Source organism: Zophobas morio, unplaced genomic scaffold, assembly GCF_036711695.1.
Source record: "Zophobas morio isolate AGI-343-1 ecotype UQ-CSIRO unplaced genomic scaffold, CSIRO_AGI_Zmor_V1 ptg000014l, whole genome shotgun sequence".
NCBI lineage: Eukaryota > Metazoa > Arthropoda > Insecta > Coleoptera > Tenebrionidae > Zophobas > Zophobas morio.
Window position 1 is genome coordinate 13,847,885 of NW_026972119.1, and position 26,378 is coordinate 13,874,262.

At 35.9% G+C, this 26,378-nt stretch overlaps 1 protein-coding gene across 3 annotated transcripts in view; it reads right to left on the minus strand.

The window, feature by feature from the left end:
• Positions 1-26,378, minus strand: part of LOC135128565 (sushi, von Willebrand factor type A, EGF and pentraxin domain-containing protein 1) — a 62,254-nt gene that overhangs the window by 7,452 nt on the left and 28,424 nt on the right. For all 3 annotated transcript variants that reach the window (XM_064055452.1, XM_064055451.1, XM_064055450.1), the window contains exons 4-13: positions 11,317-11,398; positions 9,631-9,818; positions 3,397-4,665; positions 2,986-3,348; positions 2,755-2,937; positions 2,325-2,704; positions 1,522-2,269; positions 1,286-1,467; positions 350-1,235; positions 43-297 (exon numbers count right to left, since the gene is read on the minus strand). In XM_064055452.1, the coding sequence (XP_063911522.1) occupies positions 43-297; positions 350-1,235; positions 1,286-1,467; positions 1,522-2,269; positions 2,325-2,704; positions 2,755-2,937; positions 2,986-3,348; positions 3,397-4,665; positions 9,631-9,818; positions 11,317-11,398 (4,536 nt within the window). The remainder of the gene's footprint in view (positions 1-42; positions 298-349; positions 1,236-1,285; positions 1,468-1,521; positions 2,270-2,324; positions 2,705-2,754; positions 2,938-2,985; positions 3,349-3,396; positions 4,666-9,630; positions 9,819-11,316; positions 11,399-26,378) is intronic.

The following is a 26,378-nucleotide window of genomic DNA, read 5'->3' on the forward strand; positions in this document are numbered from 1 at the left end:
TTGACTAAGTGTACGGGTATTAAACCAGATTTAGCAGCATACCTGGAACGGTGATGTTGATTTCACAAATGGCAACATTGCCATCGTAATCAAAGGCAACGTATTTAACTACTGTATCTTGAAAAACATGTATGGGAGTTCTAAAGTTCGCCGGTTTAACTTCAAGACGAGCGATGCTTCCGGAATTGTCAACAGCTGTAGGTTCTGTGAAGTTGACAGGAAGAAGTCCACCGTTGGCATCTTTTTGTACTACGATAGGTTGCTGAGGACAGTTTTGGAAAACGGGCGTTTCGTTGTCTAAATTTAGAAAATATTAAAACTCGAAAAGATTAACACTTGCTGATCTTACCAACACACGGGGAATATCCATAATCGTATCCCAGAAGCGGCTCTGCATCTATTTCGTCACAACCCATCAGTTCAAATTTCAAGCACGCATTATCCATATAGCTGACGATCCCCAATATAACAAACCTAGCTTGGACATATTTTGGTAACGAAATCATCGCCAGTTCTCCAAAGTTTCCAGGATCCCTCATCGTCAGATTGAAATTGGGGAAATAAACAACATAGTTTTCATTTTCTGCTTGCTTATAGAAGAATCTGATCTCAGTCGGTCTACCGACAATATCATTGGTAACCACACCTTTGACTAGAATAGCTTTAACTCGATACACTTTTCCCAAATCGACGCTCACGTAAGTGAAAGCTTCTTGTTTACCACACCATCCAGTCACTGAATTCAATCTAACATTTCTGGCTTCGTAGTTAGGTCTTTCACTAGTCGCATTGATAGCCGAGTCGGGAATTCTCCCGGAGGCTAATCCCAGGGGTCTTACGACCTTACACTCGGGATTTCGAACGCAAGTAATGGGTCTGGGGTTGATTAAAATGTAACCAGGTCTGTTACAACTGAAGCTAACTTCGGAGCCTTGTTCGTAACTTTTTGAAATTTGGTGACCGTCACTTGGACGACCGGGGTCTTCACATACGGGTCCTTCGCAACGTAGGTCACCGAAATCCCATACTCCGTTAGCTTGACAGCGGACGATGTTGTCGTGTTTGCTGCTTTGTCCGGCTAATTTGAAGGTGTTTTGACAACCGAAGAAAAAGGAAGATTGGTACTTAGTGTCAACGTATTTTCCATATTCGGCACCGGGAGTTGGTGGTGGAAGACCGCAGTCGACTCTGGGGCATGAAGGTGACGCACCACTTAGCCAGTAGTCGGGGAAACCCTAAACAGACAAGTTAATTTTTTGTTCCGTGAGAGAACGTGTAGAAATACCGGTTTCGGATCGTAGACGCACTGCCTAAAACTAGCCGTGTACGTTCCTCGCAATTTTCTACCAGTGCTACCACAATTCAAGGTAACGTTTTCTCTAAAAGGTACCAAAACGCTACTTTCGTCGGCCCGGAGGATTTTCAAACCTTCGTTTTTGTCGTCAGGTAGCGAAACGCATTGAGCATCTAAGTAAGATTAAAATTAACCAATTGTAAGACGTTAGTGATAAAAATACTTACAGGAACACTCGGGCATGGATCCATTCCAGCTTCCAGTGGAGGTACACAACAGTGCTGACGATCCCGACAAAACGTACCCAAAGTTACATTGGAACCTAACCAGATCACCGAAATGGTATTTTTCTTTGGTTGATAAGAGGAGTCCATTTTCGGGGGCGCTCAAACTGGGACACATCACAGGAACACACGATTTGTTTACTTGATGTGTATCACCGTCTCGCAAACCATTTTCACTTTTTTCAATCAAGTAAGCTGCGGTTCCATTACGTGTGTACAATTCGAAGCCTACATTACAGCTACACGAGAAATCACCAGCACTGTTAACACACTTTTGATCACAACCGCCGTTGTTAACAGCGCACTCGTTGATGTCGGCACACTCGAGTCGGGTGCAGCCCATAATTTCAAGTTTCAAACAGGGAGCTCCCACGTAATCTTGCACTTTGAACTTTATGTACTGGGCTTCAATGGGAACCGGGAGGTTGAGAATGGACAGGGTAGGTTCCAAGATTCTGAACTCCACGGCTGTGCCGTCTGGGTTGCGGTAATCTTTAAAAACGTCAGTCAGGTCGTCGGTGTATTGAATTCGCACTGCGGAAGTGTAGGCGAGAGTGTCATCAGGGCGTGGTACACTGGTTGTTCTGAACCCTCGTATAATTGTTGGAGCTTTCAAATCGATGAGAACCCAGTTGGAACCACCTTCGATGGTGTTTCCGCACCAGCCCACGCCGCTGTTCAAACGGACCATCTAGAAAGTAGGAAAGGTAGGTTTTGCAAATATTAATTTAAGTGGAGGATGTTACCGTTTTGTCGTATCCTGGTTCGCTACTAGAGACCATAATTGCTTCATCTGGAATGCCTCCATTAGTAAGACCCAGATCTCCCACTGGTCTACATTCCAATGTAGGAGCGAAACCTTTCTTGCATTTGCAGTAGAAGGAACCCGCGGAGTTGATACACTCCGTCGATGCGCCATCACACTGGCTGCTAATACATTCATTAACATCTTCGCATTTAGGTGGATTATTAAAAAGTTGGTTCTCTCCGCATCGGATGATGTTGGTACCAACTAATTTGTACCCTTTGTAACATTGTACCCGCGCTTCGTCATTAAAATAGTACGTTCGTGAGGCGTCGGTGAAGAACCCGTTTTTGATTTCCGGAAATTCTGGACACTTTGCTCCTACAATTAACATTCAAAGACGAGCTATAAACATATTTTCAAGTGCTTACTCGAACACGTTGGCACCTCTCCAGACCAAGTGCCATTACTCATACATAAAATTACTGGTGGTCCAGTTCTTATGTAGCCTGGTTCGCACTCGTAACGCACTATGGTTCCGTAAGAACGACCTTGCCCATTCAATACGGTAACATTGGCATGCGGAACTTCCGGTAGTGCGGCACACTGCGAAGCTAAAGACACTTTTATAAACGAGCTGAAAACATATTGAAATTACCTACCGAGACAGTTTGGTTTTTTCTCCCAGCGACCGTCCGCAAGACAGGATATTTTTTCGATCGGTTGTCCCGTTGGAAACGCAAAACCAGCGTAACACTGGTACATAGCTTGTCCACGGTACGTCACATTTGTCGAACCGATGGAGAAACCGTTGTCAATCTGTGGAACTGGTCCACAGTACACTTCCTGACATTTGGGGATGTAGCTCACAGACCAGTTTCCACCAGGCATACACTGAGTGGTTATTCGGTTACGCCCGGTTGCAAATTCTTGTCCAGTGGGGCAATTAAATGTTATGATGGTACCGAAAGCGGTATCTCTACTTGATGCCATAGCACCAACACCGGGTTGCAATTGAGGACAATCTTAAAAATAGCATGAACTAAAAATTTTCATTATTTTGAGATTCTTACCGGCGGAGAAAGTGGCCATCCAACCTTCACTGTTGTGTAAAGCGTCAGTTGTAAATCGCACCAACATTTCGCCACTTGATGCAGTAAGTGTAATTTTGGGTTTAGAGGCTGCCGTAAAGCCGTTTCCGGCATGGAGTCGTAAACCGCTGGTTGTGGCACCATCGTAAACTTGCACAAAGTCGGATTTATCAACCTCGAAATTGTCAAAGTTCAGTGATAATGGACCTCCTCCTGGGTTTCTAATTTTGTACAAACAATCTTGATTGCTGGGATAGTTGCTTAAACCGTACGCTGGCGACATTAATGTACCATTACGGGCCACAATGGTAGCTCTACAACCTTGAGTGTAACGTATTCTGAAGCCCCGGTTAGAATCACCGAGACTGGTCTTGAAATACAAGTATAGTTTGTTGTTGGTTGAAATAACCACTTTTTGATTATTTTCGGAGTTTCCTGTGAGACGTGCAATAGGTTGATTTTTGGGAGAGTCTCCATCCCGGACAAGAATATAGTCCCTGATGTTATCTAAATCTAAATCGTCGATTTCTAGAGTAATAATTCTACCACTCTGAGCTTGAATAATGTATAAGCATTCAAGTCCACCCGGATACTGTTCTGGATACCCCGGGGAAGTCAGTACTTGTGGTTGTGGGGTCGCTCTTAATTTTCCACCGCACGTCTGAGGTTCCGTCTTCCACGACGCTCTAAACCCTTTTCGCTCAACCGACGCGTCAGTACTAAACTTAATAATCATGAAATTCGACGCAGAAACGAACGACCTATTCGTCAAATCCTGTTTCCCAGACAGAGTAGCTAAATTAACGGAGGTATCTTCAGTCCTTCCTCCGACTAAAATTTGTACTGTATCAAAAGTCTTTTCGGTCTCGAATTCTTGGAACTGTAGAAGAATGTTGTGACCTTGTGGACCTTCAAGGGTCCATTTACAATTCGTAAGGGGTGCGTATTTGTGTGGATAATAGGGGCTTTCAACCACGTCTCCGCTGCTGGCTAAGTAGTAGTTACAGTTTGCTGCACAGTCTAATTCGTCGGAACTATCTCCACAGTCGTCTTGTTTGTCGCATCGAAATTTTTCGTTGATGCAGTTACCGTTGGAACAATGGAACGATCCTGCAGGACAGGCCTTGGAGCGGCACATGAAAGGGAGGAGGCTTTCGCAGGTGGTGAGTTCCCAGGATTGAGACTCTTCGGTGACGGCGACGTCGACGCACTCTCCGGCTTTGGAGTCGGGTTGGTGGCGCGACCAGAAACCTGTGGTGACGAAGTTGTAACAATAGATCTAAATCATTTTAAAAGAAAAATGTGTGAACAAATGAGTATGTCATTGTGTGAAAATGATTGGGAAGCTATTGTTGCAAGCAATTTAGGTACATTATCTTTCAAGTTAACGTCCTTCAAACAGCACGCACCACTACAAAGTACAAGCAATGTTGAATGTTTACAGATGTAGTGATGTTGAGTGACAATGGGACTAAATTAAACCTGCAGGATAGATAAGCGAACAATGTTGTCATTTCTACATATTTATGACTAATAAAGTTAATTAGCTTGGTGTATTTTATTTTTCTTCTCTTTAGTACTCCCACTGTTCTCTCACGATAAAAACACTACACCTCAAAGTGCTTTCTTTATGGGAAACTTTTATGGCAAGTAAGAATGAACATGGAGGAGTATTCGAGAATCCTCAGGAAGTTGTAGGTTTTCGATTGTTTCCTTTCAATCGGGCGATTAAATATCAGTGCGATGAATGAATCACGACAGACCCTAGAAACGTTTCAAGTGTCAAGTTAAAAATGGATGGGTTTAGCAAGCCAAAATCTGTAGCAGGAAAAACAAAGAATTTGGACATCACTTGGCTTCGGACACATTTAACACATTTTCGATAGAGTTATAAAACATTTTGAAACCGGACCACTTTTAGAGGTGGAGAGCAAAACACAACCTACTGATTCTTCGAATCCAACGGTTGATAATGACGTTCTAGAACATGCATATGGAAATATGATCTCTGTGGCAAAAAAAAAGGCAATAATTCTTGAGATATGTATTTATGTTGCACTATGCTGTTCAAGAAATAAAGAAACTATAAATTGAAGGTTTTGGTATTAAATTAAGATAATATGTAGTATTTATAGAAAAACTTTAACTAATCGTAGTTATTATGATACCACTAAAGAGTATATATCGATCATTTCTTAGTAAAAGCTAATTAATACGTATCTCGTTGTAAATAAGGGGTTATTAGTTGGAATTTTAAGATGTGTTCTTGGTTAATGAACTTATTTCCGGATCAAATCTACAGGGGTTCATTAGTCTACTTTGAAATTCATATTTAAATATCAGGAAAGTAGTACCTTGTTAAACGTTTCAAAAGTAACATTAAAATGATTATTAACAAAATGTTATAAAAAGAAAAAATTTTTGCACAAGCAGGCAAAAAAAAATAAAATTGTGACCCTGGAAAGTGGTAAATTAATTCATGAAGCTATAAAAATCACAACCACGAAGAAGATGGAAGAAAATTAACGTAACAACTAATTACCAAGTTAAAAATGCAAGGCTGCAAAAATATGTGGGAAAGACCTTCAACTGACAATTAGAAATGATGTGGACAGCATCGGGAATAATATCTGCAACGCTAGGAGATGAATAGATTCAATGATCACATAAAACAGCTTGTGCTGAAGCCTACTGAGTCGATATCTGACTTTAAAACACGTATTTTCTAACCAATAACAACGGCAGGTTCAAGATCGGATGGTAAATTCCCGATTTCCAGATGGACCCAATCACCCCTGCTGGGATGTTCTGTCTGAAGTAATTTGAAAGAATCTTGAGGACTCATTGAGTTTTGCTTTTGTAGTAGTTTGAAAAAATCTCAGGGATCCCGCGTCTTGTTTTTGAAGTAATCTGAAAGAATCTGGGGTTCCTTGGGTATTGTTTTTGAAGTATGTTGTTTAAAAGAATCTCGGACGCTCCTTGTGTTTGTTTTTGAAGTAGTTTGAAAGATTTTCGGGGACTTCCTGTGGGCTTTGTTTTTGAAGTAAGTAATTTGAAAGAATTTCGGGGACCCCTTTGGTTTTTTGAAGTGTGTTATTTGAAAGAACCTCGGATACCTCCTGCGGATCTTGTTTTTGGAGTAGTTTAAAAGAATCTCGGGAAGCCCCAATAGGTCTTGTTTTTGAAGTAATGTGAAAGAAACTCGGGGATCCCTTCTCGCTGATTGTTGATGTACCTGGGTGGAAAGAATCTCGAAGACCGCTTGTAGGTCTTGTTTTTGAAGTAATGTGAAAGAATCTCCCCGTGTGTTTTGTTTTTGAAATAGTTTTAAACACCCTCGTGGATTCCTTGTCTTGTCTTTGAAGTAATTTTAAAGAGTCTCGGGAAGCCCTTCTGTTTTGTTTTTGAAATAGTTTGAAAGAATCTCGAGGAGTCTTTGGGTCTGATTTTTGAAGCAATTTAAAAGAATTTCGGGGATCTCTTTCTTGATTTTGAAGTAATTTAAAGCAATATTGGGAACACCCTTTGGGTTTTGTTTTTGAACTAATTTGAAAGAATCTCGGGGACTTTTTGTGTTTTCTCGTCGAAGTAGTTTAAAAGAATTTCGAGGAACCCTTTTCTTGTTTTTGAAGTAATTTGCAAAAAATTAGGGTATCCCTTGTGTTTTGTTTTTGTAGTAGTTTGAAAGAATCTCGGAGACTCCCCGTGGGTTTTGTTTTTAAAGTAATTTAAAAGCATCTCGGGAAGCCCCTGGAGGTCTTGTTTTTGAAATAATTTGAAAGAATCTCGGAACGTTGTGGCTGGTTGTTGAAGTACCTAGTTTGAAAGAATCTTGGAGACCCCTTGTAGATCTTGTTTTTGAAGTAATGTGAAAAGATCTCGGGAACCCTGTGTGTTTTGTTTTGAAAAGTTTGAAACAACCTCGCGGATTCCTTGTCTTGTTTTTGAAGTAATTTGAAAGAGTCTCGGGAATCTCTTGATTTGAAGTAATTTGAAAGAGTCTCGGGAATTTCTTTATTGATTTTGAAGTAATTTAAAGGAATGTCTTAAACACCCTATGGGTTTTGTTTTTGAAGTAATTTATAAGAATCTCGTAGACCCTTGGGTTTTGTTTTTGAAGTATGTAATTTAAAAGAATCTCGGGGACTCCTTGTGTTTGTTTTTGAAGTAGTTTGAAAGAATCTCGGGGACCTTCTGTGGGTTTTGTTTTTTAAGTAATTTGACAGAATTCCGAGGATCCCTTAGGTTTATTTTGAAGTATGTAATTTGAAAGAATCTCGGAGATTCCCTGTGGGTCTTGTTTTTGGAGTAGTTTGAACAAATCTGGGGAAGCCCCTGTAAGTCTTATTTTTGAAGTAATTTGTAAGAATCTCGGGGACCCTTCGGTTTTGTTTTTGAAGTATGTAGTTTAAAAGAATCTCGGAGACTCCTTGTGTTTGTTTTTGAAATAGCTTGAAAGAAGATCGAGGACCTTCTGTGGGTTTTGTTTTTGAAGTAATTTGAAAGAATTCCGAATACCCCTTAGGTTTTTTTTGAAGTATGTAATTTGAAAGAATCTCGGAGATCCGCCGTGGGTCTTGTTTTTGGAGTAGTTAATCTCGGGAAGTCCTTGTAGGTCTTATTTTTGAAGTAATTTGAAAACATCTCGGGAACTTCTTGTATCTGGTTTTTGAAGGAGTTTGAAAGAACTTCGGGGATCTCTTTTTTCATTTTGAAGTACTTTGAAAGAATTTCGAGTAGTTCTTGTGTTTTGCTGTTGAAGTAGTTTTAAACAACCTCGCGGATTCCTTGTTTTGTTTTTGAAATAATTTGAAAGAGCCTCGGGAATCTCGTTCTTGATTTTGAAGTAATTTGAAAGAGTCTCGGGAATCTCGTTCTTGATTTTGAAGTAATTTGAAAGAGTTTCGGGAATTTCTTTCTTGATTTTGAAGTAATTTAAAGGAATCTCGGAAACACCCTTTGGGTTTTGTTTTTGAAGTAATTTGTAAGAATCTCGGGGACTCTTGGGTTTTGTTTTGAAGTATGTAGTTGAAAAGAATCTTGGGGACTCCTTGTGTTTGTTTTTGAAGTAGCTTGAAAGAATCTCGGGGACCTTCCGTGGGTTTTGTTTTTGAAGTAATTTGAAAGAATTTCGAGGGCCCCTTAGGTTTTTTTTAAGTATATATGTAATTTGAAAGAATCTCGGAGATTCGCTTTGGGTCTTGCTGTTGGAGCAATTTGAAGGAATCTCGGGAAGTCCCTCCTGTAGGTCTTGTTTTTGAAGTAATTTGAAAGAATCTCGGGGACTTCTTGTGTCTGGTTTATAAAGGAGTTTGAACGAATTTCGGGCATTTGAAGTAATTTGAAAGAACTTGAAGTAATTTGAAAGAATTTCAAGTACTCCTTGTGTTTTGTTGTTGAAGTAGTTTTAAACATCCTCGGGAATCCCTTGTTTTATTTTTGACGTAATTTAACAGAATTTTGGAAACCCTTTGTGTTTTTTGTTTTTGGAGTAGTTTGAAAGAATCTTGAGGACCCCTTGTATTTTGATTTTGAAATAGTTTAAAAGAAGAAGAAGAAATTTTACCTGATTTAAAAGTATATAAAATTTAGATTCGGGTACCGTCTCTCCGATTTACTGCGGCTACTAACGCCTCTAAAAATTCCAGATTTCACACGCTTTTATTAATGCATTTGGTCGTCGATTCTAGAATAGAACTTACACCCATTGAATATAAACCACCCGTTGGGTACAAGTTTGCGGTCGGTCCGGAATTTCAGTGGGGTTTGCCCATGGAATGAAAGGCGAAAGGAATGAAAGAATTATGGGCCTGAATTTATGTACGCCCAATTTACAAGCAGAAGAGCTCTTTCAGTTTATTTATTTTTTCACTTGATTGTCTACTACATTTTTTATTTTATTTTGGGCTGATTCAGCGATAACTATATAAATGTCCTTTAGAAGTTTCATTTACACTCTCCAAATCGAGGTATGTGCCCCCAGGTACCCTCTGCTCATTTTTATGTCATTAACATTAGTAAGCATAAAAATATTTCCATATATGTATAATTTTTACATAAATATGTATAATATATGAAAATAAAATTTTACAAAATTGAAGAGGAGATGAAAAACAATTGTATTTTATGATTTAAAAAATTAACATAATGGTAAATTTTTTTAACACAACATGTCAATAAGTTTTAATAGGTTGCCAGAAGTTAAATTGAACTTACCAGAATATTGGGAAACTAGGGTCCCCGCCGCAGATTCTAGTGTGTTAGTTCGGAGGTCATCCAGAGATGCCAAACCCAACCAATAATGGCTGACCCCTCGTCGTTCTATAGGCACTGAAGCTGTGGCGAGTGTGGCAGTTAAATTGTTTTCTCCATAGGATTCCACTGACATCAAGTCACTGCCATACCTACAACAAAGATCATTGTATTTTTCCCTTTATTAACCTCGATCGCGGTACAAAATGAACGCACTAATTATCTCGACGTTTGATCATTATTAATAATTCAGAAATTAATTTGTTCGACTCTTGTAGCAACTAGTACGGCGTATTCAATTGTTTAAGACGCAAACTTCTGTCGTTATTGAGGCCACTACACAAAGAATAATTTATTTTGAAAAATCTCAGCGACCTGCATATTCTAATTACGTGTTATCTACAGTATCGAGCACATTCTTCGATAAAAATTTCGACTAATCGACTTCAGGGCGTCCAACATATTTAAGTGGGTCTCAGCATCGACCAGACTTACAGGTGCAGTAATTATTTGTCCGATGTTATTTATGCCTGGGGCTACCACGGATTTTTCTACCATCAACTTATGGAGGTCCACGTGTCTAATCGACAGCATTTACTCATCGTAGCGAGTTTTTTTCCTTTGGTGTTGTTGCTGTCATTAATATTTTTGTCCCCATTGTGTGGTAAGTCCTTATGATGTTATATTGTCATCGTGCATACCAACGTCTAGGAGTGGCATATTTTTTAATCAAATGATTCTAATTATGACTAATTGAAACCTTGCCGTTATATTTCGATCCAGCAATTATCATTAGAGTGCATTTTAGTGCTATGAAAGGAATAATTGCTTTTGTAATAATCTTACCAAACAGAGCGGTTCGCAGGTTTGTTTCAAAATGTTTAATTAGTGCACAGATATCTGCATGGACAAGTGAGAAATTAAGTAGAAATAATAACTGACCCAAATAGCTATAGTTTGAATTTCATATTTTTATGAATTGAGCGATTTGGCTAGTTCCGGGTACTACGATCCGAATCCAAATTGTATGTTAATACAGTCTACTTTAATATGTAGCAGATTTTCTCGCGTGGTATTTACCAAAGTCAAAAATTGGTCAAATTCTTTCATAAAAATTCCTCGGCTCACTTCTACTATTTCCAATGAATGTCGCATAACCGGAAAAGCCTATACTTTCTAATCAAACCAAATACCCAATCCACCAAGTAAACAATACCTAACAGCAAAAATCGTTAACACTAATCACTTGACGTGTTAAACACTGCCTCAACTAATTATGACAGTGAATTACCAATACATTATGTAGGCCACTGGAGTCACGAAACTTTAAGTTAAAATTTGTACTGTTCTGATTATTTCAGCTCGCACGATTGCCGACAAAAGTTACAAAACATTTTGTTTTTTCACATGGGAGATTACGTTTTCAGTGTAATGATCCATTGAATGACAGAAGTGAGCGTCTTCTTGCCAAATTATTTAGCACTTTTTTAAACCATTCACGTTGTAACAGATCGCAAACGTGTGACAATGTGAGACCAATGAACTTAGATATTTGAACATTCAGTCCAAAGAGGTATTTCACGAATTCCGTTAGACCGCATTGTTTGAAACTTTGTTTTGAAGAGTGGAAATCCATCAAGTGACACTGACCTTCTGCAAAGCTCTGCTGCCTTTTCCCAAGAATGCCTGATGTTGAAAAACTTATAACAATGGAGACCTCTGATTTCCCATCCTGCAACAAACAAGTGATATATTTAGTTAGAAGTCTTCAAAGCCTTAAAACTAGTTGTAAGTCAAACTGTTATGTTTGACATAAAATTCGCGAAACCAGGTTTCTGATAAAAACGTAGTGTGTAATACACCTTAATTGCTCTCGTAATACAGCTGAAATTAAAACAGTAATTATTTTCACGCTTACGCACGCTAACCTATAAACGTGTCACCGCTTTTCTTGCTATTAAACCCATTTTGAGCAAGTTTTCGATAAATTATCGCACAATGTCTTTGTTCATATTAATGCAATCATTCCTATTCTTAAATATTATGTAAGGCGTTTTTTCTCAGTTATTGTGATGTAACTTCATGATCGTCTTCGTGCAATTGTGAAGACAATGCTGTTCTCCTTCGAAGTAGGTTTTTCTGTTGCAGACTAGGTTAAAATGTATAAATATTTAACAAGACTTTCTTATTTTATGTATTGATCATTCATGAAGAATAGTGACAGCACCTGACAAAATTAAGCAATTGTGGAAAGTAGAAAAGTGGAAGAATACGCATTTAAATTTTAATTGGAATACGTAGAAAAATTACATTGTATTGATGTCATGTTCTGTCTTGTAGGTGAAATATTTGACGGCTCGCCAGTAGAGACTGTGTATGTTTGGAAATGTGACACTGATGTAAAGAAAGAGTTGGAAAACAGTTGGCCACAAAGAATCGGCACTGAGATTGATTATTTCGAAATTGTGTGATAATTACAACGTCTACAAAAACACTGGACATAGCAAAATACTAATTTTCAATATTTAAAAATTATCCGGAAACGGAGACCAAATCATGGCTGATTTAGACGTTTTGTTTACACCGATGCCATGGAAACCGTGCGTCTAGTCGCGATATTGGACTGGAATCGGGTCCTGTTTCGACAGCACCCACCAGCAGTAACTCAGCTGCAGTTGAAATTGTTTGATTTTAAATAAAATTAATGAATTCGGTTGAATATTTAATAAAAAATTGTTCTCTGTGTCACGATGGTAAAATTTTAGTGAAAAATTTCGGGAGAGCCACCCGGCTATTAACTGGTAATAACAACCTGCTTTAGATATTTAACTCATCAATCAAATTGTGTCCCCCCATTTCAAAAGGTCACGAGCCGCCACTGGTATAGAAGATATAGAAATGAAGTTTAAAAACATTCTAGGGTATTTAGCTATATTTAAATTTTAGTTCTACTTGACTGAAATTTGTGTCTGTAGAAACTTGTGTTGCCCATAATTGGAGTGCAAAATCTTTCTACATATATAAATGTGTCACGGAAATATGGAGAAAACAAAAACATATTTGCTCTTTTACTGTTTACCTAGAAGTGCAAACGTTTTGGAATTGTAACTGTCAATAAACGGAATCGGTGGTTAGACTGTAAAAATACCAATGAGTCAGCTGTAAGTCCGACCTATTAAAATTCTTTTTAGCTGATTTATGTCCGCGAAGTCTGTACCCACTTTCCAATTCAGTCTGGACATGTTTAAATAAATTATAGAAATAGTAACAATATTTAGTAATAACAATAAAAACAAATAACTTTACGAGTTTTCGCAATGTGAGTGATCTGCAGACAAAAGCGTAGGTGGAGGTCATAGAGATTTAATTAGAAATCGACGTATCTGCTATATTATGAGTGTTATGGTTACGACCAAAGTTCCTGGTGCATTTTTATAATTAGCAGTATAATTTAAACAAATAAAAACTTCCATAAAATTTAACGTCCAATTATGAAATGTAAATTTTATAGCGTTTGGTGTTCAAAAGCGTTGCTTTCAAGCTCATGCAACGTCTGTAATATATTGCGTTTGAGATTGGAGTGTGACGTCATGACAACATTCGATCTATTCGTGATAGAGACTGGGATTGTGGAAAAAGATATATTTGTTATAGTTTTAATTAAAAATCTGAAACTACTCTGATATGGCAGTTTTGTCTTGCTGAAGCTTAAAATACGTTAAACCGAAAATTATGTTTTACAATATTTAAGTGTATCCCAAGCAAAGAAATAAATCTGGGTTTCTTTTCAGTTCATCTGATATTTCTATTTTTTTACAAAAACAAGATTAATGAATGAATTACACCTCTCTTCTGCTCTAAGGAGACAAAATCAATCAAATTTCATTTTCTTTTATGCGACCAGTGATGCTTGTACGTGATTATAGTCAAATTCTTTCGAAGTATAGACATAAACACTCGAAGTTAACCATGTAATTACTAAGAATTCATTTTCCCGTTGGTTTAAATCTGGTTTAAATATATTCTATCTATCACACTTGTGCCTTGCAATTTGTGTCCGTGTGGCGCAGGGGCTGCGGGGGATGTTATTTACGCCTTTGGTTTTTCCTTTATAGAGGTTATCACAAAACAAAAATCGCATAATCAAATTTCATAATTTCTCAAAGAGACGGAATTTGTTTCAGGGGCGAGGTAAGTTCGGCCGACACACTCTTCGACCAATTTTCTATATTCTGAGGGTTATGATTATGAAACGTCGATAACACATGAAAGAAGTCAAATGGATTCTACTACAATACTTTTCTAACTTACGCTCCGAAAGAAAATGAGGATTTTGAAATTAAGCTCCACCCCCCCAGGTCATGACGAATAAAAAAATAATCACAATTGAGATAGGGTGGGTGGGCGGGGCTTATATTTTGTCCCTGTTTCTTAACGTACATAGTCTTCCTTTCACAACAAGAAACTTAAACCATACTCAAAATGGTAAATTATTGTAGGGAAATATGAATTTGGAATTATGCTCCGCCCCTTGATCTAAGAACGAATGAAAATTCATCACAATTGACAGTGGGACGGGTGGGTCGTGCTTCATCTTTTGCTTGTTTTTTTTTCTGAATATATATATTTTATTCTTTGAACACCAGGTTACTTGAAAACATATTTCATATAGAAATTTTATGTAGAGAAATGAGGATTTTGAAATTACGCTCCGACCCCCGACTCACGACGAATAAAAATAAACATCACAACTGAAATAGGGCGGGTGGGCGGGGTTTATATTTTGCCCGTTTTTCTTAACATACATTGTCTTCTTTTCACAACAAGAAAGTTAAACCATATTCAAAATGGTAAATTTTTGTAGGAAAATATGGATTTTGCAATTATGCTCCGCCCCTTGATCTAAGAACGAATGAAAATTCATCACAATTGAGATCCGAACGAGTGCGTCGTGCTTCATTTTTGCTTGTTTCTTTTTTTTAATATGTATAGTTTTCTTTGAACAACAGGACACTTAAAGCATATTTCATATGGCACTTTTTTGCAGAAAATGTAGATTTTGAAATTAAGCTCCACCCCCCAGCCCACGGCGAATGAAAAAAATCATCACAATTGAGATAGGGCGGGTGGGCGGGGCTTCTATTTTGCCCTTTTTTCTTAACATACATAGTCTTCTTTTCACAACAAGAAACTTACACCATATTCAAAATGGTAATTTTTTGTAGGGAAAAATGGCTTTTGCAATTATGCTCCGCCTCTTGGTCTAAGAACGAATGAAAATTCATCACAACTGACAAAAGTGGGGACTGGGTGGGTCATGGTTCATCTTTTGCTTGTTTTTTTTTTTCTTAATATATACAGGGTGTATCATGAGTAATGCCGAGCTTTACAGGATTGGAAATGCAACACACAATACATTTTAGAGGCATCATTGATGTTGACAAAAAAACAAATTACGTATAAAACATAGTCAGCCTTTGTTCAAAAAATATCTTATTAGCAGTGAAATATGTTGTGCTGTAAAGTTTGTAAGGCTCGGCATTACTCACGAAACACCCTGTATAGTTTTCTTTGAACAACAGGGTACTTAAAGCATATTTCACATAGCAATTTTTAGTAGAAAATGTGGATTTGAAAGTTAAGCTCCACCCCCGGCTCACGGCGAATAAAAAAAATCATCACAATTGAGATAGGGTGGGTGGGCGGGGTTTATACATATTTTGTCCTTTTTCTTAACATACATGGTCTTCTTTTCCCAACAAGAAATTTAAACCATATTCAAAATGGTAAATTTTTGTAGGGAAATATGGATTTTGCAATTATGCTCCGCCCCTTGGTCTAACAATGAATGAAAAATTCATCACTATTGAGATCGGCATGGGTGGTAGCGCTTAATTTTCTGTTTTTTTTTTTTTTCTTTTAATACATATACCTAGTTTTCTTTGAATAACAGGTTACTTGAAAACATATTTGACATAGCAGTTTTATGTAGAGAAATGTGGATTTTGAAATAAAGCTCCGCCACCCCGCTCACGACGAATAAAAAAATTATCACAATTGAGATAGGGTGAGTGGGCGGGGCTTATATTTCGCCTTGTTTTCCTAATATACATAGCCATCTTTTCACAACAAGAAACTTAGAACATGGTTAAAATGTTACATTTTTGCAAGGAAATATCGATTTTCCAATTATGGGGCGGAGCCTAATTGTAAAATCGATATTTCCTTGTACAAATTTTCTATTTTAAATATGTTTTATGTTTCATATTGTGAAAAGGAAGTCTACACATATTAAAACAAAAAAGATTATTTTTTAATTCCTTAGGCGGAGCTTAACTGCAAAATACTTATTTCTTTACCAGAAATTAAAAACGTGTTTTTGAGTACTATTCAAAGAATACTATGTATATTAAGAAAAACAGAAAACAAAATATTATTACGAAATAAACCGCCTCGGTATGACGCCTATGGGTTTTCTAGTACGTGAGTCGATGATGGGTGGCTCATCGTCGGTAACGTCGGCCGGTCGGCGTTCACTAAAGAAGGGCCTGGAAGCGGAAGTCGCGATGGGTGCTCCAGACAAGTCTAGAAGCGATGACGGAGGGGTTTCGAGAATGACCGCTTGGCTATTTAAATGGGAACCACAGTCGGGAGCAGCCAATGAAGTCCAGACAATGGGAGAAGTAGAGTTTAGTGAAATCCATTCCAGTCGAGTCAGAGTTATTCTGTACATAATCGCTGGATACTTAGTCGTGTAAATTTGAGTTACTGAGAAATAAATTGTTGAGTTTTACCCACGCCGATATTAAATTACAGATCATCGTAACAATATAAAACCCCGCCCACCCACCCCATCTCAATTGTGATGATTTTTTTATTCTTAGAAACTTAAAGCACGTTTCAAATAGTAAATTTTTGTAAGGAAATATGGATTTTGCAATTAGGCTCCGCCCCTAGTTCTGCCAACGAATGAAAACTTCAGTACTATTTAGATCAGGGCAGGTATGGGTGGGGCTTAATCTTTGACTTTAATTTTTTCTTAATATAACATAGTATTCTTTAAATAAGACGATACCCACAAAAGAAATTTGCAATTAAATTCCACTCTTTTGTCTCTCGACGACTAAAAAAAAAATCATCACAATTGAGATAGGGCGGGGCTTATATTTTGGCTTTTTTCTTAATATACACAGTCGTCTTTTCAGAACAAGAAACTTAAAACATCTTTAAAATGGTAAATTCTTGTAGACAAATATAGATCTTGCAATTAAGCTCCGCCCCTCGATTTGACAAGAAACTGAAAACATGTATAGAAAGGTAAATCTTTCCTGTTTAGAATCTACGCCACATTTATTGGACGGTGTCATTTTCGGAAGAACATAATATAAAAAAATTTAAAAGAAGTCGAGAGCTTTTCAACTTTTTTTTCAGCTGAAATAATTTAGAATATCTAGACATCGTGCACTCTAGATCAACACAGCTGTGCGTAGAAGCACAAAATCGGTCGGGCCAAGTTCACTTTCAAATTTAAGGGGTGGACGCATCTTCAGAGGCGTCCGTCATTGTGTCTCTGTCATAGTGAACTTTTCTAGCGTAAGGATACCTGTTTAGATTAGTGCCTAATAAATTCATTTGCATTCGTGCTACCGTGTTGACCAGTTCACTTAAGTTTATGTTTCCCTGTGTTATTGTTTGCGATTAAAAAAATAATTTGAAAAACCACCCCCTTCTGAAGTGTGCTTGTTACGCTACTGACTGACAGTCCGTTGTCAGATTCTGATGACTCACCGTGTTGAACTTAAAATGATCCATCTCTAACAGGTTTTTTTTAATGTTATTTATTTAAAAATTAAATCCAGTTGTGATTTTTATTTCATTACAGATCAGTTTTACGTTTTACAAATTACTGCAATTAATAATATTATTCATTGATATTATCGTTAATGTTGTGTGAAACATTTAAATTTCATCATTTTTTTTTTATCTTTTATGAAGACTATTGTGATAGGTAATTTTGTCCTATTTTTGTTTTAGCAAATTTTTGTTTTGACTCTTTCAATTTTTTTCCAGGAGTATTCAAATTATATATTATTAATTGTTCATAAACCGTTTTATTTAGTGTTTGATTCTGTTCACAATCTATTCTTTCTTAATAAAAACCGTATTTGATCCCACCAAAAAATTAATAAGTAGATTAATTTTGAAAAGTAGGCGCCATCATAATATAGGCGGTGTTTATTGCGCTTCAGAGAAGAAGGAAGTTCTGTCTAAATGAATAATAAATAAACGGATTTTTCAAATGAGAATTTAAAATGTACATACATGCATTAACTTATTCATGAGCATAACCAAATTTCATTGTTTAAAGTACATCATACACGGACATTATTCAAATTAATGTACTCTCAGATTGTATTTACTGACAATCTTATTCCGTAAGACTTTGTTCAAGGTAATTATTATATAATTTTGGCGTTACGTGTAAATACCTTCTGGTAACTTTTTTCCTTACCATGAATGCAACTTCTCATGCGGCTAACCATGTGCTCCGCAAAATTATCATTATCGTTGCATAAGACGAGTTGCCTTGTCTTTATTTTCCGCCTATCAAGTGATCAATTAAAAAACGACACTTGCAAGCCGTACCCTTTTTACATAACCCTCTTCTATGGCATTTCATCTATGTTGAGATATTGCGCAAAAGAGCGACTTCCCCCGAGGCGGCTCTTGAACGGAAATACCGAAGAAGAATGTGCTCATCTTCGTACCCACCTCGAATTACGAGGTCCTGACCTATTGATCTGTGCCAACGAGCACGTTGGTATTGTTGTCAAAGTTCAAGAAATCAGGAGTTTCCATTTTATGGCAGTTTTGAGCCGATGACACAAATTACAGTTCTTTAGCATATTGTTCCGTTAAAGCAAACAGCTTCGGTCTTGCCTTCATGTACATTTAATTGTGTCTGTATTATGTAGGTGAAAGAAATTGCAAAACTGTGTACGTTGTAATAAATAAACTTTTCTACTTTACTGTCGTTTTACCTTTCAGGGTCGAACGCATTAAGTCGCAAAAACATGTAGAAACTCTAGGAAGTGCATTCTGTAACTGGTCTTGTTGTCTAGTGGAAATGGACTTGATAATGTGGATAAAGTGGGTTCATTTTGGAAAATTAACATAAACGGGGCTTCAAGGACCGAGCTCGGATTTAATCGCGGAATCTTATCTGAATTCGTTTAGAGTTTTGAGTTACGGTGTATAAATCACATTCGCTCTTGAAAGTTTCGTTGTCTCAGAGGTCAGAAAAAATGTGTCAAGTTTATACACTTTTTCCGGAGAACTTATACTGACATTTCTGACTCAAAGTTAAAGTTTGACAATTCTTTGAACCGACGTTAGAAAATAATAGCCTTGAATAAATTCCAAGTGTTGCAAAACTCATCTTCAAACACTCGCAGTCGCTACTGACCTCAAGCCGAAAGTCAAGGTCCCACTTCATAAAAATGTTCCATTTTCTCTCATTTTCCCATAACGGTTTTCCCCGTTGTAAAAATTTTAAATAATACCTGGCTACAATACACCGATTTTACTTTAGCAACATGATCTTTGCTTACCTATTCACACTGATCCAAAAGGTCAGCTAACCACATTTACTTTCACATTGCGAATTCCTTCTTTGCATTTGATCACGAAATTGTTCGTGTCGAAAAAAACTTTTTGTGGGACTTGAACAATTCGAAACCGGTATTGCCTTGATTTGCAGGAATTAGTTACCTACACAGTTATCAAACAACTTTTGATTTTTGCTATGAAAAAAGCGATAAATTTGACCGTCGAGTAATGTTTCGGAGATGTGAGTCAGCAAGAAAATATCCGAGGTAGGAGTTCAAGGATTGACCAACCGGTCGGAATCAAAAATTTGATTAAAAAGAAATGTGGAAACCAGTGTGTATTTTCAAAATGTTGTGTTACCGGTAATGTTAATGCCTTTACAATTGAGCAGATAGGTTATAAATAGAACGGTTTTCAAGGATTGTGGGACTATTTATTTTGATACTTGTGGTTATCATTAACATATTGCTTTCGGTAAATTAAAAACGTAAGCTGAGCAGTTTCACAACGTAGATGAAATTCTAATGTGTCAATGCTTGCATTTTTTACACGATGACGATGGCGACTTTAGTGCCAAAATAAAACCAAAAAATATAGAAATAGTTCAGAAGACAAAATATTTAGAAAGGCCAAAAAGTATTAGAATTGGTTTACTTTTCCACACACGATAATTTGTGGCTCTAGGAACTAAGAGCTTCACCATTCGCTTCATCGCTTCATCATGACAGGGAAAAAAGAGAAACATTGTTGAAGACGTGAAAGTACCCAGATGTACCGAACTCTCAGCAAACTATTAAACTGAAATATTTAAACTGTCACGAATCTTATATAATTGCATACAACTTAGAAACTTTAAGACTACGTAAACATTAACATTAGGTAGAGGTCAAAAGAAATTATGTTCGAGATGGGATGAGCACTTTGAGTAGTAAATTACTATCACGCAGCAGCATTTTGATTAAGGAATTAATGTATGCACAGGAAGTCTTTAAAACAATTCCAACGGTAACTTAAGCAGAAAACGAGTTAGTGGTTTAAAAAATGGGAAAAGTGAAGAAACTAGCGTCGAAAAAAACAGTACTGCAGTGAAAACTTGCAAGCATAAGGTTTTAGAAAAGAACATGTTAAAGTAAGAACAGGTGTAGAAAAAACAGTAACGGAAGTAACGAGGAAAAGTGATTTTATGGAATGTTTCTATACAAAAAGGGGCAATTGAAAAAAAGAAACAAATAAATATATATAAATCGTAGAGAAATTCATACCTATATGCCGTGCCAAAAATAAAATATACAGGAAAAAACGAGTCAGTTTATTCTTGCGACAGAGCGAAAGGTTAAAAATCCAAACAAGGTCTGAGGGATAATTTGGTGACCTTGCAGACGCGACAACTGCATACCCTCTCAAGCTTGACTGTACACTCAGAACGTTATTTTTGTATGCACTAAATTTTATTGCCCTATTTTGTTAAAGATAGTAATAACTCTGTAATCTAAGTGACACTGTGTCATAGTAGGTAAAATCCCGTGTACTTTTAAATGTGTCTAATAAAATGAAAAATTGTGTCCATAGCGTGTCGAAATAGCAAACTTCAAATACTTGCTCACAATTGAAAAAACAATATAGTATAGATAATACCATTAACAGAGTAAAAAAAAAAAACAGTAACCATGAGAGAACGGATTCATAAACCACAAGTACAGGAGTATGTTATTAGATATTAGACAAGTCTAACAAAATCGACACAGATAAGATACAGACAGACCTACTGAATGGGTCCTTTTAGCTAGAGCTAGCAAAATAAAAATGGAGATATGTCAGGACAAATAAAATTTGTTGGTCAGCAAATTTTTGTCAAATATAGTGCGGAGAGGTCAAGATTGAATAAAGTAATTTAACGATGTTCCCGGACAGGGACGAAACGTCGTTGAACAAGTATTTTATTCAGTTTTGACCGATTCTTCGTCATGAGCACGATCAGCAGAAGATAACAAACACATGTGTGCCATAGGAATTTATTCTTACAGTACAAATCATAAATTTTCAAAATCTAGCAAAACAGTATCCACAAAACTATACAAGAACAAGTCAATTGGATATTTTAATTTACTACGTATTACTATGTAGTCGATAAAGCAAAAACGGATTTAGACATCTCGTATCATTTAGTTAAAGAATAACGGAAAACAGAAATTTTGACAACGACTCGACAAATTTTCGACAAAATCGTAAAGCATAAGTAATACTAAATCTAACTAAGAGACGAAAAGTTATATAAACTGAAACAGCAGCTCAACAAATCTAGCTGCTTCGAAAAATTTTAAAATTTGATTGTGTGAATTTTTTATGAAAACCCCTATAAGTTAAAGTTTTAAATTAAAAATAAAGCCCGCAGAATTTACGAACTTTCTGTGTTCAAAATTAAAATTACATCGGTCGTTTATTATAAAGTACGGAGGTTGACATTTATAAAGTACGCCATTCAGAATGTACAAAGTACGGCATAATGATGTCATAAAATTTTATTAGTATACATTTAAAGTAATCTTAGTATACTTATGTCAATTTGAATATGTGCAATATAACACTAATAATAACATTATTTTATTCTCAAATTTTCGGGAAAATAGAATCAGCCGTTTTTGATTTCATCAATAAAATAATAATGTGACCCATACATTAATTTTTGAGTCACCCTGTATATGTAAAGTACGCGTTGGTTGCTTACGAAAAACGCCATTCATACACACAACTAACAAAATTTAAAATCCAAATATTTATGGTACAAAGCAAAGGCAAATTCATGAACTACAAGTATAAATGTATGTTTTTTCATGAAATCTAAATAACATTTACAATGAAGATTCTGAGGTGACGTCACCATATGGTTAGACAAATTTATCTGCCTAATAAATAATGGCACAAATGACAGACGACAGACAGACGGAAATGGGAATTCTCTTTTTCATACTCTAGGAATCATGAAACGTCGAGATAACATGAATTTAGCCGTTCGGCGGATGGACCCTATTACAATACTTTCCTAGCTTAGGCTCGAGAAGTAAAAATTATATCAAAACCAGTCTACTTCTTTTTTTTTATACAATTATTTACATTATTCACATATCCAGGATGTTACAATTACAAATGCAATGTAAATGTTCCTAAAAATATAACAGACACATAAAAAACTATACATATATGTAAATATTAAATGAGGGCATCTATTACAGTGTAAACTCAGTATGAAACAACAGGTCTCCCATTTTCGTCCGTCTGTCTGTCTGCCGTCTGTCCGGATTTTTATTAGACAGATAATCTCCAAAACTACTGAACCAATTGTCAAATTTTATATGACATAAAATAAGATGGTTTATGAACCCATGTTAAGTGTTTATCTAGACCTCCAGATTTTTGGAAAAAAAATTAAAGTTGCAGTTTAACTTTGTGGTAAATGATTAATCAAATTTTTTTCATTTATTGCCCTCTAAAACAATAATGATATAATTTTAGAATTTTTACCAAATATAAATTTTGGTGATTTCAAAAGCATTTCATTGTTGATTCTCATTTGAATGACTTTTAGATGAAATTTCTAAACTGATTTTTTTTATTTTGTAAAAAAGCAATACAAACGTCAAAATTGGTCTGCTTGCTTAAAAAAAAGTTATACAGTAGCTTAAAAAGATTAAAAAACAGGTAAAAAATAGCTTTTAAATAGATGGAAAAAAATATGGGGTGTAATGCACCATTTTACTTGCTACTAATTTGCCCTTTTTTTTGGTATCATATATATTTAATTTTATAGGATTGCACACTCTTGCATGTGTCATTCATGAATCCGTGTCGACTTTTCACCTTAGACATCAAGATTTTTGAGAAAAAAATCAAAATTGTATTTTACAATTTAAGTTTAAAATGGCCGAAGCGAATGTTCCGAAATATTTCAAACGTTTTAAGATTATAACAAAAATGAAAATATCGTTCATCAAAATTTGTTCGAATAAGGCCTTCCCAACAAATTATGACGTCATTTTGGAATTTTACCCAACAAATGTTCTTTAAACTTTATAAAATAATCTAAATTTACAGGAATCTGGTGTTTTGTTGCTGGATGAACTTGAAAAAATCTTTTGAGCTTTCAGTGTTTTATATTTTACGAATTTGAAAAAGTCTTGAGTGCCGCAGTTTTTTTTTTTTAATTAGTGTATTATTTTGGGAACCCATGGAGATTTTTTTTTAAATTATTTAAAACAATTCTGGGGGTATAGGGTATAGGTATTCCTGTTTGGAAAGAATTTGAAGGTGCTCAAACTTATCTTAGCATCTAGTAGCCCCACCCGCCCTCCCTCTCTTTTCATAGAGGGTATCTCATTACCCAAAATCAGTTTTATCTTAGCAGGTACTAAGCATGTGTGATTTATGAATCCGTGTTGACTTTTTACCCTTGGCATCTAGATTTTTGGAAAAAAATCAACATTGTATAACAATATTTTATAATCTAACTAAAAAATTGTAAAAACCAAATGTGATGAAATCATCATGATATTTTAAGATTGTTTTGTGGCCAAATTTCATTTTCTTTTAACCGCTGATGCTGGTAATCTGAACGTGCTAAAGTCGAATTCGGTCGAAGTATAAACATAAACAGTCGAAGTTAAGCATATACTGAGAAATTGAGAATGTCTATATTTTTTCCCGTTAGTTATCTAGTTTAAATATATTTCATACTTAAAGATGCAGGAGTTGTGGGGATGTAATTACGCCATTTTATAGAGGTTATTACAAAACAAAAATCGCAAAATTAAATTTTATAATTTTTTAAAGAAGCGGAATTTATCGGACTATACTTCAAGGACGAGGGAACTGTCAAAATAATCTTCCACAATTTTTTATCTAGCTTTGTTTTTCTTGGTAGCGTCATCAAAATTCCAAAAACAACATAACTTTTTCAAAACGCCAATGTCGCCGGCAAAACTGAAAATAATAATAGTAATAATAGTCAAATAACATCTGTATACAGTACTACAGGGCCCCACTTTGTAAATTTCCCAGTGGACCCCCACGTCCTCAATCCGACACTGTTCTAATATATACAGATTTAATATACAAATATATCTGGAGAATATTTATAATTTCTACCTACTAAATCGACAAGTTAGGTAATTTTTATACATAAGTCAGTAGCTTTCGAAATTTACAATTTAAATTATAGTTCACTTCAAGTTAGTGTCACTTTAAACAATTACGATGTCAATTGAACGCATTTTAGAATTTCGGCGGAATTTCAAAAATTAACAATTGAAGTGACTAATGTATGTCGACTTAGAAATTCAAAAAAACACATAAACGAAAATTTCCAAAAAATGTGAAGTAGCTTAATCAAGCGGAAATCATGAATTTCTCTAAATCCTTTAATGACACCACACAAAATGCGTAAACTGATATTTTTTATAATTATTTTCATCAGACAAAAATTTTCTTTTGAGAGTTAAATCGATTATCGTGTAATTTTTTTAAACACCTAAACACATTGTTAGTGAAAGCTAAATAGCAGACTCTCCATAGTTTTAACACGTCCATACCAACTATGACATCTATCTTTTAAATGGGGCTGTCACTTAAGCGATACGCTAGAAATTTATTTTCTCTTGATACCAGAAACATTTTAATGGTAGTTGATCCAAGTTCACCAGAAATGCTTTTTAACGTGCAGTTTTTAAATTTCGTTTCGACATAACCTTAAATTATATTTTTCCTGTAACTTCAGCAACGAGGGAATTCTTATAATGATATGTAATACAGCATAATTAACCTTTGACTAACATTTGAGATGTGTAATATATGTCTATTATATGTCTATTATTGTAATGGATTGGTGAACCTCACGGACCTCTTATAAGGATTATAACACTAAATTACATCCTCCGTTCTTGCAGTTTAACCATCGAACACGTTAGTCTTACTAATCAGTCAATATTCATTATTTGAAAACCGAAACTATATTTGTATTTTGTTATTCGTCTGACGATCGCATATTATTAAAGTAGCATTTACACGAAGTGCTTCATAAATTATGAGAAATCGTAAATTATAGGCAACTCCTCCATGTGATGCTCATAATTACTGAAATTAAACGTTATTTTATTCCACAGTAGCTGCGTTACGCCTAATCGTCAAAACCCACGCAAGTTGCAACAACGCAAGAGAAAATTAATAATTCTCTCCGTGTAAAAGCATCTTCTGTCACACTGTCACAATTCCATACATGAATCACCATCGATTGGTACTCAGAGAAACAATCACCAACCTGCTTCACACGTTACCAGGTAAACACGCTTACTGTGTCTGCGGAAGATGCGTTACATTAACGCTTCGTTAACCACCAGTTATTAGAGAAAAAACTCCGACTTAATAAATTCAATTACTTCAGCACCTATCTTAACTGTAACAGGTCAGCGATCAAAAAAACAGTTGTATCGAAACTGTACTTCTAAGGTTACAAATTTAGATTCGTTACAGAAACTGATTTCCTAGTTTCTTTGCAAAATATAAATTATTCATACTTGGTGTAATTTTCTGCAGGTGGAGCAGTTACGTACTGAATGAAATCAGAGAGATTTGTGACCATCGAACGGCCCTGACATTTTTTACGTAAACTTGCAGCGTGTAGGTTTGTAATGCAAAAAAATCGCATATCTACTTTTCTTTTCCTATTGGATGTTTAGTTGTTAATTTGAAGGCTGCTGCGATTATCATAGTAACTTACCAGTTTATTAATTAGGCAAGGTTGGTATAACAGGTAATTTTCGTAATGGTTGCATTGTTGTATGGACAATCGATCACTCTGTATATACGGTGTGACTCACGAACACTCCTAAATATCTTATTTCTTACTCAGCGTAACACTTACTGGTTACTTTTTTATTTTATTAATTGTTGTTCTTAATAAATTAACTATCGATTGTTTACTTTCGTAGAGAAACAAGCTACTTTCCACTGATAGGTTAATTGCATATTGTGAACTGACAAAGATATTAAAAGAGATGGAGAGAAAATTAACGAGATTAAGTACTCGTACTGTGTAGCTAATGGTTGTACGGGTA